This window comes from Mercenaria mercenaria, chromosome 3 (genome assembly GCF_021730395.1).
Source record: "Mercenaria mercenaria strain notata chromosome 3, MADL_Memer_1, whole genome shotgun sequence".
In the NCBI taxonomy this organism is placed as follows: Eukaryota; Metazoa; Mollusca; class Bivalvia; order Venerida; family Veneridae; genus Mercenaria; species Mercenaria mercenaria.
Window position 1 is genome coordinate 85,638,097 of NC_069363.1, and position 19,622 is coordinate 85,657,718.

At 33.8% G+C, this 19,622-nt stretch overlaps 1 protein-coding gene across 1 annotated transcript in view; it reads left to right on the top strand.

Annotated features, from left to right (window-relative positions):
- The first annotated feature begins 3,293 nt into the window (after positions 1 to 3,293).
- Positions 3,294 to 19,622, top strand: part of LOC123524192 (band 4.1-like protein 1) — a 239,220-nt gene continuing 222,891 nt past the window's right edge. The window contains exon 1 of the mRNA XM_053539112.1: positions 3,294 to 3,337. Coding sequence (XP_053395087.1) covers positions 3,306 to 3,337 — 32 coding nt within the window. The 5' untranslated portion in view covers positions 3,294 to 3,305. The remainder of the gene's footprint in view (positions 3,338 to 19,622) is intronic.

The window sequence follows — 19,622 nt, forward strand, 5'->3', positions numbered from 1 at the left end:
CATAGAATCTTTTTGATCTTATACGTTACGTGAGTTAAATTTCCTTTAGAGGATGAAAACAGAAGGTTCATTTATTTCCGTTATCGATCGTGTAAAAACAGAACCACTTTTTTCTTAATGCGTTGTGTCACATATATGTATCGCAGTGGTATCTGTTTTTGAAAAGTTCGCGACTTCAACTTTAATATTTCTAAAGCATGACTCTGCCCGTAAATACCATAGCAAATATTTTTGGAGTCCTCAACTTTAAATACACTATAAATAATAAACTTTCCTACATTTTACAGAATCGAAAGTATGACATAAGCAATTATAGTAATTAGTATTTTTTACATTATTGAACAAAGCAATTGATTATAGTTCAGTAAGACTTTTGAATAAATGTTACAAACGCATAAAGCAACTGTCCATTTAGATTTTACTTTTGAATAAATGTTACAAACGCATAAAGCAACTGTCCATTTAGATTTTATGCATAGTAACATAGTTAGAAAAAAACACTACTAAATCAATATACATGTACACAATATCTTGTCCGAAGTTAAAGCACTAAGAACCTTTACAGGCAACGGCAAGATGCAAAAGACAGGCAGAAACTCTCTCCGTCCGTTATAAGAACGAATTAGGAGTATCCCATAATTGAGTCTCATTGCTCAATATAGGAATAGGAAAGCGTTGCGATTAACTGTAACACCAATTTGGCAACAGTAATAGATAGTAGTAATTAGGTTTTGATTTTGCTAGTGGGGAAGAATTAAATGTGTGGATTTGTCGCAGATTGAAATTAAGATGATCTGTATACCCTTTTACATGAATAAGCTTTTGGTTTCCATTTGCTGAAACCGTTTCGTCTTGTCATATACTGATTAACCACGATTTGCCTCACAAGTCAGTCATGCTTTGAGACCAACCAGTTTTCAGAATTACTGTTGTATATCACTGATAAAACAACCAAATAACCAAAAAAAAAAAAAAAACCAAAAAAACGTTACCGAAATTTACAATTTATGTTATTCGATTTTTTGACGTTTGGTGAAGAGCCTCTTTATTTTCAAGAAAGGATACGATAGCAAAACAACACCCGTTCTTTAACCAAGAACTTTGCAACTTGTCTCATGATTCAAAGCCTCTGTATTATATTCCCAAAATGTTCTTATATTCAGATGTCCATATACCACTTCCGATTTTAGTTGTACACGTTGAGTACTTGTATATTGTAAACATAGACACAGGTATGTTATTATAACATGCTTTCCAATTTTCAAGATTGTTCAAGATATTTTGGGTATAATCATGCATCATGTTTCAACTTTTCTGTGACCTACCTCCAATGTATCAACAACAAATTTTAGGGTCATAACTCTTGTGAAATATGAACAGTTTTAATTGTGGCCCTAGGTCATATATATTTTCTTTGTGTGTTTCATAAGGATCCAAAGGGAAATTATGCTTTTAGTTAGCTAACAATATTATGATTAATTCAGGGGTGGAAGCTCGTACTACCTGGACGACTTTATCTATTGAGATATTATGACTACATATTTTCAACACCATCTACACTCTGTCCTGAAAGATGCTTTAAACGTATTGTGAAATCATTGATATTTGAGGGGGACTAATTTTTCGTGGATTTCGTGGTTGAGTCAATCCACGAAATTTAATCCCAACGAACAAGTAAAATTCCCATTCATTTTATCTTCAAAAGTTGAAATCCACGAATTCATATCTCCACGAAATTGTCGTTTTGACCAAAACCACGAAATTTCATGCCCACGAAATTAAATGATTTTACAGTAAGCTATGTGAAATACAACAATTTTGAATAGTTCTATGTCCATAACTTATTTATTAATACGAGCAATCGTTTGAATATTTGATTTTTGTTTATATCGTGCAATAATATCTTTATACAAAATGAATAAGACATGTGGCCTGAACTGTTGCACAACACTTATGACTAGTTCAGGGCTCTTTTTTCTATTGTTAGTTGGAAAATATTCACAATATCTAACATTTACAATGCCCATTTGCCAAAAATCTGATGTTTGTGAGTAAGTGACTTTTTTTCCAAACATGAAACAGGTTCTGTACAAACGATTTTATACTTAATATCTGTTTTCCAATCGCCAGAGGGAACTTGTATCTATCAGTGATCTCCTGATCGTCGATTTTAAATCATTCCCTATTGAGCTGGCCTGACGGGGTCTGTCATTGTAATTAACAGTCGAGTGAAAGGTTTAATAATTCACCACATGTAACAAACAGCACCAAAGGCGTTTGGAAAAAATTCCAGAGTTTCAGTCAAGTGGATAATATCGATTGGTTTATTTTTCATTCACATTCATTTTCCTAATAGAGGATGCTGCAAATCGATAACGACACGAAGGGGTTTTTAATCTAATTCGTTTTCTTCGATCCTTTAGAGTCCTTGTCCCACTCTCAATATCAAGACATTTAGTTGAATGTTCGCAGTTTGCTGTTGAAGAAATATAGCACTAATGTGAATTTCAGCAAATAAAGTATTCCCTAGATATCACTTTAATTATTCACGCAACATTTCGCTGAGCGTATGAATGTCTCCAGTTGAGATTTTACCAATCATATTGTTTAGGTACTGTCAGTTGTGTATGTGTTTACTATTTCTAGAGAAATTCATTTCACTTTTATAGTATAACACTGCTGGGAATACGGAAATAAACAAGGGTACGTGTCCTATCACATATTGAATTAATTGCACAGTGTGTAATGTCGTGTATATATTTATGAACAGAAAACAGTAATCACGATGCCATGTTTGAAATGTTTCAGATTGTCTTCCAACTTCGATGTAGGCATTAAAAGGTTCCAGAAAGAAGTTTTCAGTGGAGAAGTGGAATATACAACAGTTAGACCTAGCTTATGGTGAACCAAGGCATATGAGATCATCAAGTGATTCTATGCACAGGGAATAATCTTAGTGAGATTTGTGATTTGTTTGTATATATAGAGTTCTACTAAAAATACTTTGTTCTTTCATTACAAATATTTTAGCTGAAAACGTGCAAAGAACCGATATCATACAGATGTGGATTTTACAAATGATAACTGAATATAGAGTTGAATGAGCATCCATGCTTATACTAAAATGTGATATCAGTTACGGAAACATCAGCGGAAAATTGTGTTATTGTAAAACCTTCACATGTTCTTCTGTTTCGGAATTACAAGTGTAAATGTAATTGCAGATTCAGTTTAACAAAGGATAAAACAATCGGAAGAAATACGGAATTTACCAATTCGGAATTTATCTTGTTGTAGAAAACAGGATGATGGTACACAATAGACTTTCAGCTTCGTGGTAAGTACATTATCTGCTATATACGGTATGGTAACATATGAACTAAACATTTATGTATCTATATTCCCCTATTGAAAAGGAAAGTAAATCATGTATGTAGCACTTTGATACATTAGATCTATTCAGTTTGAAAGTAACGACGTTTCCGCCGTCCCTACCGAAGTCTGTTACTTTATAAAATCTTAAAAACGTTTGTGTAATACACCGTTTACCACAGGTAAATATAATATTTTCAAAAATGTGTAATACTCAACTGTTTAGAAGTCGTTCTAACGTTTGCGTTCATCAGAAAAGTTTTAAACTCCCAATGTGCATGCGTATTTATCTGAGTTATTAAAATATTGACATCAGAACCATCAATTTTGCCAAGTTTCCGATTTGCTTTAGGCTCGCATACTGTCTAAGTATTCAGAAACATTTCCCGCTAATCAAATGAGATATTCTGTTTGCTATAAAATGAAACGTCTAATTTCTCAAGTGCATTATAGTGTGTTTCTCACAAACTGTGTATTATGCACCTGCAGGTTATTTTTAGAACTGCAGCTATCCCAGAATTCAATGAATGTCAATCAACGATTACAATTAAGTGATTTCCGTTAGTGATTAAAGAATACGGTCGGTTTTAGTTTTTGCTTGTTTCTGGTTTTGCTTAATTGTCTGATTCAGCAGTGATCATTACTACTCGGGTCATTGAAAGCCACTTGATACTGTTATGCTATTTAATGCACTTTATATGGATTTGCGCTAAATTCTTTTGGTTCCAGCATCTGATCTATGCTAAATGTCATATTCATCCTTGCTTCTTTCACTTCCAGCAACACCCCATCCTTTTATCTACCCCTTACCCATAAGGTTTGCATATGATACAATGGAATTCTGAATATTTTATTTCCGTTACAGTTTCTTTTTGTTGTGGGCCTATTTTGCGATGCATTGCTCTATTTGGGATGCTCTGTGCTTCCGGGAAATCTGCTCTTACCCTTTATCTTTGCTATAGATTGAAACGTCTAATTTCTCAAGTGCATTATAGTGTGTTTCTCACAAACTGTGTATTATGCATCTGAAGTTTATTTTTGGCATACAGACACTAAAAAGAGAAATGGCGCGAAAAAAAAATGGTAGTCGCATAATGGCGGGTACAAAAATCACATGACAGATCTATGCTTGACATGTAGGTAGCATTTTCATAATGAAATAACAACATTACAAAATTTTTCATGGAAACTTAGATCATACACCACCAATATAATTTGGGGTCTCATTTTTTAGCTGATTTTGCAGTTTGTGTGTTTGACTGAAATTATTTTTCTTGCATCAAACATGACCCCCACTTTTCTTTTGATTTTTAGTAAGTACTGACAATATTCTTCAAGAAAATGTAGGTTACAGACATTTAAAATGGGTCCTGATGTGTGCTGCGGTCATTGGAATTAGGTCAATTTTATATAGAATAAAGAACAACAACTATTTAGTGTGTAATAACCTAGAGGTTTAGAACTGCAGCTATCCCAGAATTCAATGAATGTCAATCAACGATTGCAATTAAGTGATTTCCGTTAGTGATTAAAGAATACAGTGTTTGGGTTTCAGCATTTGATCCATTCTAAATGTCTTATAGCCTAAAGCGTATCGCATACAGAGAAAAGTTTTGTTTTCAAATATTAGAAAAGTGAACCATTTAATTTTAGATGAACAATTACGATTGCTGATACTTTAGACTACTAAGTACTAACGAAATGCAACAACTAAATGATAAGTGTTGCAAGATTGTTCTCATGATTTCCAGCATTTGATTCCCTGGTTTATCATAGATTCAAGCAACCAATTACGATTCATAAAGTTTCCCAACCATTCAGTATACCAAAACATATATTTTCTGAATTTGTACGTATCAAAATTTGAAAAAATGTTTTATAGCCCTTAAGTTTTGAATTAGTTTGTCATGTCTACATGTGTACAGCTGAATAGGAACACAGTACTTTTCCATTGTTTGAACCTACTTTCGATACATTTGACTGTTTTATACTAACAGTCAAAACAATTATTCGATGGAGACGGTTTGATCTAACAGTTCTATTGTGCATTGTATCATCTACTCTCCCACGTATCGGTCGAATAGTACAATACATTTTCATATCTGTGAAGTATAGGTAGTGTATTCTCAAGGCTGATAAAGGAGCGTAATCGTATACCGACAAGAGACAAATGGGAAAGTTTTGTTTTTCTATTAATATATTGTATTACTAAACTTATCTTCCAAACCTTTGAATTATTTAACATGATGTAACTTTTTATTATCAACAGGACGCATCAGTTCTGAGAACATGCCTGCACACCTTTACGTGCAAAAGAACGGTTGTTCCTTACAAATTGTTCCACCTGCATTTTTCAAGTCATTAAATGTGTTGATTCCAATCCTTGTTGTGTTGAAGTAATTGCTTTCTTGATTAGTTTTCTTTTCTATTATGTTCACTGTTTGCTTGGTAAGTTTTCCTTGGAGACCTATTCTTTTGTTCGATTTATCGTATTAGAGGTCAGTGTAAGTTTATTCATATTGTCTATTGTATACATAAATAAAACTGTATTCGTGCACAGTATACAGATGGACCTCAAACAATGGCTCAGAATTCTTTAAAAGAAACACCAAAGCTCTGAACTGACTTCACTTTTGTGCACGAAGCCTTATTACATTTAAGATTTAAAAATTTGATAAAACTGAACTTGACTTTGTTATATTTATTTATATGACTTATTCTTTGAAGTGCGTGTGTAATATTGTCAATCTTGGATTGTAAAAAATTAAGCAAAGCTAAGGCAACATGTGCGACAAAGAGTTTTCTCAATCTGTGTTTTCTCAACCTGCCACTTCCCTGTTTATAAAATGTGAACGTATTTCCTACTTAGATTTGGTGATTGAAATCATTTTAAGACTATATTTGTATCTAACTTTTATGTAAGTAACCTTCAATATTGTATTTTTAATCAGTTAGAATATGTGCTCTTATCTTGCCTCCGACAAATTTCTTGCATTTCTATTAGTCAAAAGACGTCACGTGGAGACAGGATATATTCCATATCCTGCTAGTATATTTCAGATATGAATTTTGATTAAAACAAAATGGCTGCCACACTGCTGGCGTAATTGAATCAAGTCAGATTATTTATTAGCTCCAGCGATAGTATCGTTTCCGAGAGTAAATTTAGTGTTTTCTTGCCGATTTCATTCTGCTTAAGTTGAGGCTCATGAAGTTTGACAAAGGTTAGCCGTAAAAGCGGAATAACTCTGTATGGGATACACGGACGTTGAAATCTTGTTTTAAGTTAAATCATCGTAAAATAAAGGAATTGACATATTTGTTACTCAGCAGTTTGTTGTAGGATCATTTAATCTACGTGCAAGATAAATGATTTAACAGGAAACGGGATGAAAGCCGAAGTATCAAGACATTTGTGACATCGTGAAATCTGGTGACTTTCGAAGAAATGGAACAAGAAGTTTTTTTAGTGTTTCTGATCTAAACCAGTTCATAACCTGTGTAAATGAGCTTTTGTGTTTTGTGATTTAACCAAAACACAGGTCATTGTGCATTTTATGGCTGGTGTAAATCAACTATAAACAAAACATGATGACCAAACAAATGATTGTAGGATTCCAGTCTGCACTGTAAGTAGCTTTGTTAATTTACAAAATGTGTTGATTATAGCATGTAAGTAAAGGGTTCGCTCTCGCCTGATATGGATTTCCTCGACAGCGTACATCCCGTATCCTGTCACCAACAAGCAGTGTAACTAATATTATGTGTAAAACTTTAAATAAATCTCGTATTACGAAAAAATGTATTCTTACAGTATTTCGTAAAAGTAATTTCCCATATCGGGGCTTGTTACTTATTCAGTTTAAGTTTCACCTGGTTGAGTTTGATTCATTGAAGGTAAATTAAAGTATAACGATTTATAAAATGCTCTCCGGTAAAATGTTCAAAAGTAGATATCTGTTTATTTTATTTAGAAAGTAATATAAACCAATACATTTTATGACAGATGTTTTTAAACTTATGAATTTGTTTGTTTGTTTTTGATTTAACGCCTTTTTTACAGTATTTCAGTCATGTAACGGTGGGCAGTTAACCTAACCAGTGTTCCAGGATTCTGTACCAGTACAAACCTGTTCTCCGCAAGTAATTGCCAACTTTCCTACATGAATTATCAGAGGTGGAGGACGAATGATTTCAGACACAATGTCTTTTATCAAATCGTCACGGAGAACATACGCCCCGCCCGGGGATCAAACTCGTGACCCCGCGATCCGTACTAACCAGTGCTCTCACTACTGAGCTAAGCGGGCAGGCCTAAATCTATGAATAGGTGCAGCATGATCACAGAGCTTAGAACTACTACAAATATATGTTATTAAAGGGAGAAAAAAGTATATATTACTAAAGGGACGAGAAAGCCACACCCATAAAACCTTCCAGCTAGAGGTGACCCTAATATACCCAAAAAAAATTTCAGCATTGTATACACCATTCAGTACTTCAGGAGATCGGATTTTTGAACAAAAATGGTAACTTCCGATTTTATGATCCATTGTATAATATGATCCTCCGTCACTGCACATGTAAAGGACATAAAACTGATTCGAAGATACACCGTTCCCTAGAGTCGGAAACTGCTGAATAGAATGGAGGAAAACTGATTGAAAGAGTAGACTCACGCCGAGCTGTAAGCCTTATTGGGTAAGACAGTATATTCCCTTTAGTGGTCTATATCATTTTGTCCTCATAAAGACTAAACATAAACTTTGTTGTATCCGTTTTAGAGATTTACAAGGCCTTTCTAAATATGTAAGGTTTATTATACTTTTTTGATATACATGTAATGTAATAAAGAAAGATACAAACAGTAATAAAGAAACAAACACTTGAAAAACTTCATAAAGCGTTATACGCCACTTATTTGTCTGAACTTAATTATATTATCAACTTTAGTGAAATAAAATTTAAAAAAATGTGACGTTTTGAGAACGGGAATTATAACGCCATAAGACTGATTACTGCAACTGATTTTAAGCTTTCAAAATCTGTCACGGCTTTCTCCTTTATATATTGCTCACAAAAACATGGACATATCTCGACCTAGCCTGTACTTCAGTTAAAAAAGAAGTAATATCAGAACGTGGTTCCTTCTTTTTACCAGTTTACCATTATTTGATGCCTGATTCGATGACGGCAATTTGGTGTTAAGCTTTGTTAAAAGCGGAGTTATCAAGTAAGACTTCATGTTAGATATACATTTCCGAACAGAGTCATCGTTTATACCAAGCATTCAATTTCAAGCATTAGTATTATTTTCTGTAATCTTATACTTGAGCCGTGCCATGGGAAAACCAACATAGTGGCTTTGCGACCAGCATGGATCCAGACCAGCCTGCGCATCCGCGCAGTCTGGTCAGGATCCATGCTGTTCGCTAACGGTTTCGCTAATTGCAGTAGGCTTTAAAAGCGAACAGCATGGATCCTGACCAGACTGCGCGGATGCGCAGGCTGGTCTGGATCCATGCTGGTCGCAAAGCCACTATGTTGGTTTTCCCATGGCACGGCTTACTTGTATTTCTCAGTTTTCTATCCCCTATAGCACAGAGTTTCTCATAAAGTATACTGTCCGATAAGGAAAACTGACTTTCATATCTTATAAACTGATTTAGCATAGTTAAAACACTGCCGATTTTCATGCTTGCTAATTGGACATATTATACATATATTGGAAGTAAAAACATGAAATTTCCAATTTACGAGGACATAATTTAAATTATGAAAAATTGTATTATGATAGACGTCGATGAGTATACCGTCATTTGTAACAACTTGCTAGGGGCGTGAGAGGTGTTGCACATTTCATTACCTCTCATAACAGACTCAATCAAACCGAGTCTGCTATTCTTCTTCTTGGTTGCATTCTTTGCTTTCAAAAGATCTTTTTACAGATCGTATTTGCTACTTTCCCTCAATGTACTAACTTACTACTGTAGTCGCTTCTTCTAAAAATTGACTATATTAGCACTATATAACCATTGTAAGGTGCACACATAAAAATGGAAGCAAAACCTTTTTAAAGAAAGGAATGACATTTATTTATTACCCGGTCCTTGGAGGTCGGTTTCTCTCTGTAAATAACTCATGACGCATATAAGTAACTGAATCGTTATCTATGTTTCATGAGAGATATGAGGGATATTCTCGTTTCTATTCTAAACGACACTACACCTCTGCAGATTTTAATAGCATTACATCTCATGCTTCATCAAAACGGATCTATTTCTAAAATGACAGTTCTTATGAAGACCGCAATGATAATATTTTGCCTGTATAGTAACTGCAGTCATTAAGATAGCTTTTCTCGTGCTGGTAGCACAAAAAAGCATTGAATAGAAATATTCACGCATTTTGTTTACATTTCTGTAATGTTTGCTTACAAGTTTTTCTTGTTTAAGAGATGAAGTCAGTTTTGATACCGGTTTGAATATAGATCTGGTTTAAATTAGAACGAAATATTTTGCCAGTTTTGAATTCTGTTTTTAAGATGCTTCTGTATGGCTCCTCTCAAATTTCAATCATGTTTGAATGAATATTCTTGCATGCCGGATAGGATTTTCCCGTGTTTTTGCCGTTGCTGGGAAGATGACTCATGTGCTGTAATTTCGGAATAAATGCGTTAATTCGTACGCTACTATATGAAGAAAAATAGTACTTCTATATTTCTACTATTTGTTGGAGAAAACGACATGCCAGAAAAAGAATCTATCACTAGTTGAAGGTGCTGAGGTACATACCTGACCGTCAGGTAACTGTTTCGCGGTAACTCTACAGAGCCTCGTTACCGTCTAAACAGTTACCCTTGAGCGAGATACTTCCATCAGCACCTTCAGCCAGTGACATATTCTTGTAAGTTCGATTTAGGAACGGAATCACTTGCCAAGAATGTTCATGCGTATTACTTAGAAATTCTAATACACAATGCCTTTTTAATATAGTGATATTTGAAAACTAACAAATGTAATTTTCACAAGCACGAACTAACATACAAATAGAAACATATGTTCTGTAAATCCGATGAATAAAATCTCCAAACATTTCCTTACATGCATAGTATGTTGCGCTGAGGCCACAACATCGCACGTAACGTTACGGTTGCAAAATGGAAAATCATTGTTCAAAACCACGAAAAATTAAACTGTTTGCTTTACTTGTAACCTCAAAATTTATTTTACTATTGAACGTCGATGTGGATAGGTACCTCTGTATTGTAATCACAGTAATGTAGATAGTTTGTGCTTATACGATAACCTACTGCCTGTAGCTATTTATTAATAATAGAACGATGCAAAAGGAGCAGCATTTTTTGTATTTAGTTTTGTCTTGTGTTCAGTGATGTGTGGAAAAGATTTCTGTTTGCTAGTATGGCTATACAATATTTAACAACATTCTGCGAATTGATTGTCCTGGAATTTATATCTTTAAAAGTTATAAATTTATATTAAGTTCACAGCCATTAAGGCAACACTTTGAGAGATGTTTGCATTTGAAATGATTGATTAACTTACACAACAACGTAATGCATATCTGCTGTAAGTATTACAGGTCTTATAGAAACAACACTGCGCGTTAGACGACATCAAAGAGATCCGTGGATGTTTTTTATCTGTTAATAGCTTAGTGCTCTTAAGGTGAGTTGTCCGTTAACAGCTTGGTGGGTTTCCTTTTCTCTTTAAACTTAACTTTTACCATTCATTTTCGGCATCATATTGAAGTTTTAGTTTTTGTAGTTAAAGTGCATGTTGAAAAGCAAAACACATATGGTAACAATTCTTCCAATTTATATACACTCGACAATAAGGTGACAAAAAGGTGAAATGGAAAATGAATTACTGTTTTAATGCAGTTGTTTTAACATTAATCACAAATCGATCAATATCATTTCAAAAATTATAAGGAAAGAGATTTCCCGGAAGCAAAGAGCAGAGCAAAAACAGCAAGGACCATACATCGCAAAGTAGACCCGTTACAAAGCGAAACTGCAGCGGAAATATTATAACAGAAGGGTTTTGATCTATATGTTGTTTAACCATTTTGAAAAAAAATCCTGTAATGGACCATCTAAATAATTTTAAGTATCTGTACAGGTATACAATTGCTAATATTATGTTGTGTCGTATTAATCACAGACCAGTATGCAGCACACCTCTCGACATACTGTAAAAATGAAGAGATCCGACCCATTTAGATACTAGTAGATCTATTTCGTAAGTTATATTCTGGTGAAATCATATATTTGTCACTGTAAAAGTTTATGAAATTTATAAGAAGATCATTCTGATGTATAAAATACAAACAAGCAAGCCAATGAGTACAGGGTTTCATTTAACGGGCAGCATACAGCTCATTAAGACTATAATAATATCAAATGGAAGCTTAGAACACAGCTAAGCTAAATTATAGCAATATCGGTTTGATCGAGTCTTTTAAAGGGACGTAATGCAATCTGAAACACCCTTTTCCCCAGTAACGTTAAACAGCGTGAGTGAAAATGTATTTTATTATCACTGTCTGTCAGATCAAAGGTACATTTCTTCGGGTGATAAATTTCCTTTTTAAAACTCGAAATAATAGTCAATCAATTTTCGATTAATGTTTTCCTCTGCCAAAACTTCTTTTCACTTTTCTATAATATTTTATGAATGCATTATAATTTTATATTTGGGTTAAACTAAAGAATAGATCAAAATAAGTCGGTTATTAAAAATGAATATGAAAGCTTACTAAGTCATTTGATATTAACCGCTGCTAACCTATTAAAGTGTTAAATATAGTACTTTAATTTCTTTCTTTGAAACATAGTGTGATTTGTGTTTGATCTAAACATCCCTGACTACAGAAGTATTAATAAAAAGTTAACGATCATGTTTGATTGATACAGGAAAGTATTGTCAATGCATTTGTCTTTGTCATGCCTCATTGTGCACCTATAATCAAGTAGCATCTTCATATAAAGAAAATAAAGATACGATATTACTTGTAAATATTTTGAATAAATTACAAAAATGCATCACTGATGCCAACAGAGAAATTATATTATATTATATTTTCTTAGATATATATATAACACCCTTTTCATGACAAATACGTTCAAAGGTGCTTTACATATAATGGCTGCAGCTACTCAGAGCGCCAAATTCATCACCCACCAGTACAGACTCAGAGCGATCTGACCAGAGCGACAAAGCAACAATGTGGGAAAAGCCTCAAGAACAGAGGAAGAGAGAAGGCATGTCCTACAAATTAAGGTTCTTTAATGAGCCTGGTAAATAGTAATGATCCGCGCACATTTTGTAGTTTGTCCTAATTACGATTTTGTACGTGTGACTTACTAATTCCTATATACGACTTACTAACTCCTATATAAGAACATTTTAGTTCATACATATGAATTACTAACTGCACAATCAGGTTGATAAAATGTGTGTTTGTCATTCTGTAGAAAGCTGAAATATAGAAGCATTAAACTTGCTGTAAATGTATGATTTGTGTACATGTGATTCCTCCAAAAGATATAAAATGTTTTCCAGTCCCTATTCTAGAGCAATAAGACAGTGCTATTTGAATTGTACAGTCACGACAAGGCAAGACATATTATTTTTCTCTCGTTTTGGAGTCATCTGTATCTTGACAGTAAATATAATGCAAATCAAATGTCGACAGTACATGAAAACAATGTCAAATGGGCGAATGTTCTAGTGGTACGTTCACTGTATTATTCAAAAGAAATTGAGTCCTTTATTTCATGTTATCCCCAATATTTCACTACTCAAAAGCTCGGCATGATGCCTTTTTATCATTCCCCACGCTTCATCAGTAATACTCTGGATCAATTACATTCTTTTATTCCTAACTGACAGTGCGCATAAACACCCACTATTATCCATTAAGTAGTGAACAAACGTTTAAATGTAGCATATCATATCACCAAAAATTATAAAGGATTCAATGTGTTTTATTAATGACATATTATATTCTTTTATAATAATTACGTAAACACATTCTAGTTTTAAAAAATAGTAACACGAGTCTTCCAAGATTATTGTTTGCTTCTACGTTTAACACATAAACTTCAAAATTGCAAAAAGATAGACAATGACAACCTTTCAACGACTTAACGACGCTCCAGCATATTACTGACCAAAAACTATTTTCAACACATAATTTCTTCATTGTGTTTTTGTGTTTTTATTCCGAACAATATACAACGAAAACCCTGTAAATCGGATTTCAAGAATCGAACTTTTCAGTCCAAGACAGCTAAAATTCGACTTAAACTGTTACTTGGTAAAGGCGACTTTTCATGCTTAAATTATACCATGCATATGTAAACATGGCAAATACATTTCTGATTATATTTTAAGAACACTATGCAATTTGAAACGCAATTTTCTAAGGGTTTATTCATTCTATTGACCTGTCTTGTAGTGTAGGCAATACTGTTTTACTTGGACCCACATGAAGAGACGTCAAATTCACTTCGGCATAGATGTCGAAGTCGCCGTTTGTTGTATTTGCATTGAACAGGAAGTAGACACATACAGTAAGAAGGAATTTGGAAGTATCATGACAATTTCGTCGAGATAACAGAGTTTCAAGATAGGCAAGTTCAAGAGCATGCCGAGTTTTAGAAGTACATAGTGAAACCCTATACCTCTGTTTCCACGCACAAACAAATGGTAAAACATTGACTGGCGGTGCCATTCAATATAATTTCATATACATAATGTAAGAGTAAAGTGTTATTATTTTGATTTCAGAAGAACGTTTCAAAGTGGTGTTTTTTTTTGCATGTCACGCAATTTGCATAGGAGGAAATGTACCTGATATACCCGGGAGGATATGTTACACATTTTGATGTTGTTGCTTCGGAATAAATATCAAATAGTAATAGTTTCGTTATCTATTTGTAAAAGGTGTGCCTAGGTGACGAAATATTGAAATGTTTATTCAAGCATATATTCTACGGCATTAATGAATTTCTTCCACAGTATTGTTACCACGTTAAGAAGATTTACAACTGCAAGCCGTTTGATACACAATGAGGCATACAGTAATGTTTGTATATAATAATACTTTGAAGTGATACTCACATGCTAGAATGGGAAATTATCGATATCCATCAATAGTCTGATGAGCTTTACTGTTATTGAGCTAGGTGAGAATTTATTATTAAGTAAGTCCTCCGGATCAATAAGCAATATGTACCTTTAAAATACTTGGTAAAATATTGTAGGTTGTAGCAACTTTAAGCAAAAGGCAAGAGCTATTGTTTACATTTGAACGCAAAACACTGTCCTTATTTGTTTGCATGTCGCAGGTCTGTTGAAAGCGCTATTATAATTCCCTATAAATCTAAAATTTGCTATTTGTCCATTAAGCGATATGAAAAGGTGACATTCTGATGCGATTATATCACAGTTTCTAAAAAAGCTACAGGACTGTTTGAAATACAACCGTATTAACAAAGGCTTTTACGGCGTTGGCGAATGTAATTCATTGTGATAAAATTTCATGAAAATTTGTACAAAAATACGAAATTTATAAACAAGGCAGAGGTGTTACTTAGGAATTGCTCCGCTTTTGGGTCGTTGAATGGGTATTATCAATAACATACTATTAAATTGGTCGAAGGAATTTGACAAGATATTCCCTCACATAATTCATTTTCGTTTTTCAAACCTGACGAATTGATATATTATTTCACTTAGTATAAAAACTGATGTTGTTGTTGTTGATCTCAAAACATGATGTTTTATCCTGATGGTTTGTTTTATCATATGTATCGCAACTATATATTAAATTACCTACCGAGAAGCCATTCTCTCATACCAGAGGATTACTATAGTTCCCTTGTAGTGTCCGCCACGGAAGTATGTCGAACTTTTGAAAGATGAAAAATGTTCTTCCTGGGAATACCTCAGATCTCTGACAGATGAAAATGTATTTCATTGGGAATATGCAAAACCTGTAATAAACAAGACAGTTCATCCAAGGAATATGTCAAACCTCTTATAAGATGGAAATGTTTTCGTTAAGTCGAACCTTTCAGAAAGTCGAATGTGTTCCACTGAAATCTGTCAAATTTATCCAAGCGACAGATGCAAACAAAATTATGGTGCAGTTTAGACTGGTTTCCAAACTGAATCTGAAACTGTTACTATGGTCACTGAAACACAAGGACGGAAGAACGAAGTTTGGAGCGTCACGTTAAAATATTTAATCAACATTTCCTCAATGAAGACCATCGCTGATTTGTGAAATAATTGCATATGTACAAGTATATATAAAATGCGAAAAGCTGAGAATATTACAAATACACGAATTCATTTAGAAAATACGTAGATTTGTACGAAAAAACAAAACAAAAAAGATCCGGTAGAAATAGTCACTTTCGAAGAACACAGCTCCACCGAAATGAAATGAATCCTATTAACTAATTGTGTGTGGATTGATGTGTGAATGGTTGTCAACATATTACATTAATATATAACTATACCAAGCAATATAATAGCAGACTGGTTTTAATTAAATCTGTTCATGAGAGGTTATGGAAAGTGCAACTGGACATCAAAGACTAAATAAACAAATAAAGCGACACAATTATGGAACCTTTATTATCTTAACTTCATAGTTTTGCAGCAGTTCTGTGCTGGTTACAGCGGAAAAATAAGCTTTGGTTTAAGTTATTGTCTAATATAGCATCAACTTTGAATACTAGTAACTTGGTGTTTTCCAAGTATTGAAGTGTTTTCAGATATTTTTCTCAAAGTGCAATGTCTTGTTCAGTGGTAATTCTTGAGTAAAGTCATTTATTTCAAATCATGGTGTAGATGGATAAAGTAGCTCGTTCACCACAAGTCCAGAACAACCCTTGTCATAACAGCACAGCTACGATGTATCTTTAGAGAAAGCATAGTGTTCATGCCAGTTGTGAATACAGTTGTTGTTTTTTTATTAAAACTAATAACGCTCTATGAAACTATTAAGAAATGCTCATTTTTGACGAATTGCTGTCATGTGTACTCGTATATTTCTATTCGAAGTACATTAGGATGTTAGTGCATTATGCCGTCTAACAAGACTGTTTTATTGTATGTGTCTTAAACACGTTAACTTACAGAGACATTATTCTGTTTTAACATGATTTCCCATTACACTCATAAACAAGAATGTGTTTTCTTGCTTATTCGATAAAGTATTTTGCTTAAAGTATAGAGTGATACAAGAGCGATCTCAAATAGAAGTAGATAGTTTCCAAGCTTTACTCTGCACAGGTGACATTTATCAACGAATGCTTGAATTGAAAAACAAAACAGCATATCAATACTTGGCCTGACGAAATATAATATAAGTATCTCGTAAGGTCAGTCAGATACTACCTAATTGTACATTACTATCTATTTATAATGTTTACAAAAGCTCGGGCCTTAGAACTTTTAAGATCACTACGAGTTTTGTTACAGTTTCCTCCGACCAGAGTATAAACATGCACATTTAAGCGTATGCACATGAAGAAAATGGCGACTACAAGCGAAATATGACAACACTTGTTAATATTTGTCTCTTATGCATGAGCTACATTTATTTGTTTCCGGTAGTGCTGTCAGTTAGATCAGAATACGTCCAGTAGTTGTGTTTTAAGTACAAGGTAAGCTTTTTAAAAAGCTAGAATGTAGCTCGCTTTGACATGAAAACAAAAATGGATAAGATAACATTAGATTTATTTTTGAGTCAGTAATACATGTACAGATAATTGTATAATCTCTGAAGACCTTTTTAACCGGCTAAAGCTACCGCCTCCTTGAACACTCAAAATGGCGGATCATTGAGGAAAATATCGAAAAGACCCGTTGCTATTGGTCACTTTTCAATAAGCCAGTCACCTTTTATGTTTCATAGTGCTTCTACGCCTGCTTCATATTTTTTAATGAAAGAAGAAGCTGGAAGCCATCACTTCCTGATTTGGGGAATGTTTGGAGTTTTAGCTAGTTTTCGTATCTTATTGTAATACCGTCACGCCGAAGCGAGCCGCATAATTGAATGAGAATGAGATTGACAGTATTTAAGGATGCATCAAATGTGCTAATTTCGTGCTGTGTGATTGAAATGCCACACAGATTGATACCACAGCAGAAAAACTAAAGATCTTTAAATTATCATTGACTTTTTCTAGTTTCAATATCTCTTAACTACATTTATCAATGAATAATTAAATACAAACTAAAAGAAGAGAACCTCTTTTTACATCAATTCAATACAAATAGAAGTGTTCAAGACTTTGTATGATGGTTTAAATATGTGGTTCTCCTGGAACGCTTCATCTTTCTTAGAAAACATTTCACAGGAGCTTGTCTTCCTTGTGATATTCGTGAATTATATCGAGTTTATATTGACAATTAGCTTAATTGAATCATATTGTAAATTATTGATAAGAGATATACCTCCCACAACTTGACATTTCATCATTTGCTCTCCATCCGCAGGTGTGGACAGGAAATTAACAACGATTACATGAAAATACGATATATTAATGTCGTTTTATTACGGAGGAGCATTAGTGCAAGGCGCGTTTAATTCATTAACCCGAAATTCCGAGACACTAACTCGAAATTTCGGGTCACTAGCTCGAAATTTCGAATTAAGAAACTCGAAATTTCAAGATACATAACTCAAAATTTCGACTTAATAATCGAAATTTCGACATACTAACTCGACATTTCGATTTAGTAACTCCGAATTGCGACTTACATAATATGATATATATAGTTCGAAATTTCGAGTTAATAAATAACATACACCTGGCACTAATGCTGTTCCGTATTTTATGGACCTTGATATGCATTTATGTAATTATAGAAGGGAATTGTAAACATTAGGTAAATGTACAGGAAATTCCCCCTCGTATTTTTTTATCCCTTACTCTCTTCCGAGAAAATTCAAATCATGCATACAATTATTTACTAATGAGTTGCAGCGTCAAAAAGTTGCAAACAAACCCTTTTTCGACGTACACTATTGCCCATATCTTTTTATCACAGATTAATGTAACCTCCATACCAAACATTGCGAAGAATGTTTTTGTTTGGATTTTGTAATTACTTATGTAGATATAAATACTAAGATTAACGTTATATCAATGGGTTGCTGCACTGCAATTAAGGTAATGAAGCTGTAATGACAATCGGCAATTTCTGTGCGATTACATAATATCCGTATGTGATTTCGGCATCCTTCGGCCATTATGATAACTGAAAATTCTTTGTCATAACAACCGGAGATACGGGTTACGTAATCGAACAAATGATGCCATCCACTACCTTAATTTCACTGTGTATATATAACAGTGTCCTAGAACTATGCTTATAAAATTATGACCAAGCTTCTAGAACTCAAAAGAATTGTTATCTGCCATTGGTAGGACAAGGGAATAAATGTTATAAATATTTGAATTACAATCGCCCAAAACAATATACCTTGTATTGTTTCTGTAATCCAGATTATGTTATAATACCTCTAAGGCTTGCTAAAGATATGCACCATATGTATAGAGATAATTTAAATATTACATGTGTACATATCATATGCAGCCCAATGTGCGAATGGCATAGTTGTATATGCTTAAAGGCGTGCAAATTTGATTAAAACAATGGCATTTCCGTTATTTCATATGCACATGCAGAGCCCAGAGAAAATGTTGCTATAAATTATTCTCTTGTACGCGCTTAAAAAAGATGATGCAATTTTGCTGGCTCAGCAAAATTTAATTTTATGAACGTATCCTGTAACCTTACACTAAAATATACCTGTAACCTTACACCAGTGTATAGCTGTAACCTTACACCATATTTCACGTGTAACCTTACACCAATATACAACCGATATAACAACTGATAAAGATACCTATGTCGTAGACGTAATTTGTGTCAGTGCGGCACGACATATTTTGGTTTTGAATAATCATTTATACAGTGTGGAAATCTTAGCATTATATACGTTTCTATCAACTGTTGGTTAGCACCGTAAACGACTTGTCATCTCTACAATTATCACTACACAGTCTCGCCACAGGTTGATGTGGGGCAACTGTGATGCCGCGTTTAAACTGCTAGTTCCAAGGCCAGTTATAATTGATGTATGCCACTTCATGGTCGTGGAAATACATGCACCGTATAATCATAACCTCCTCCACA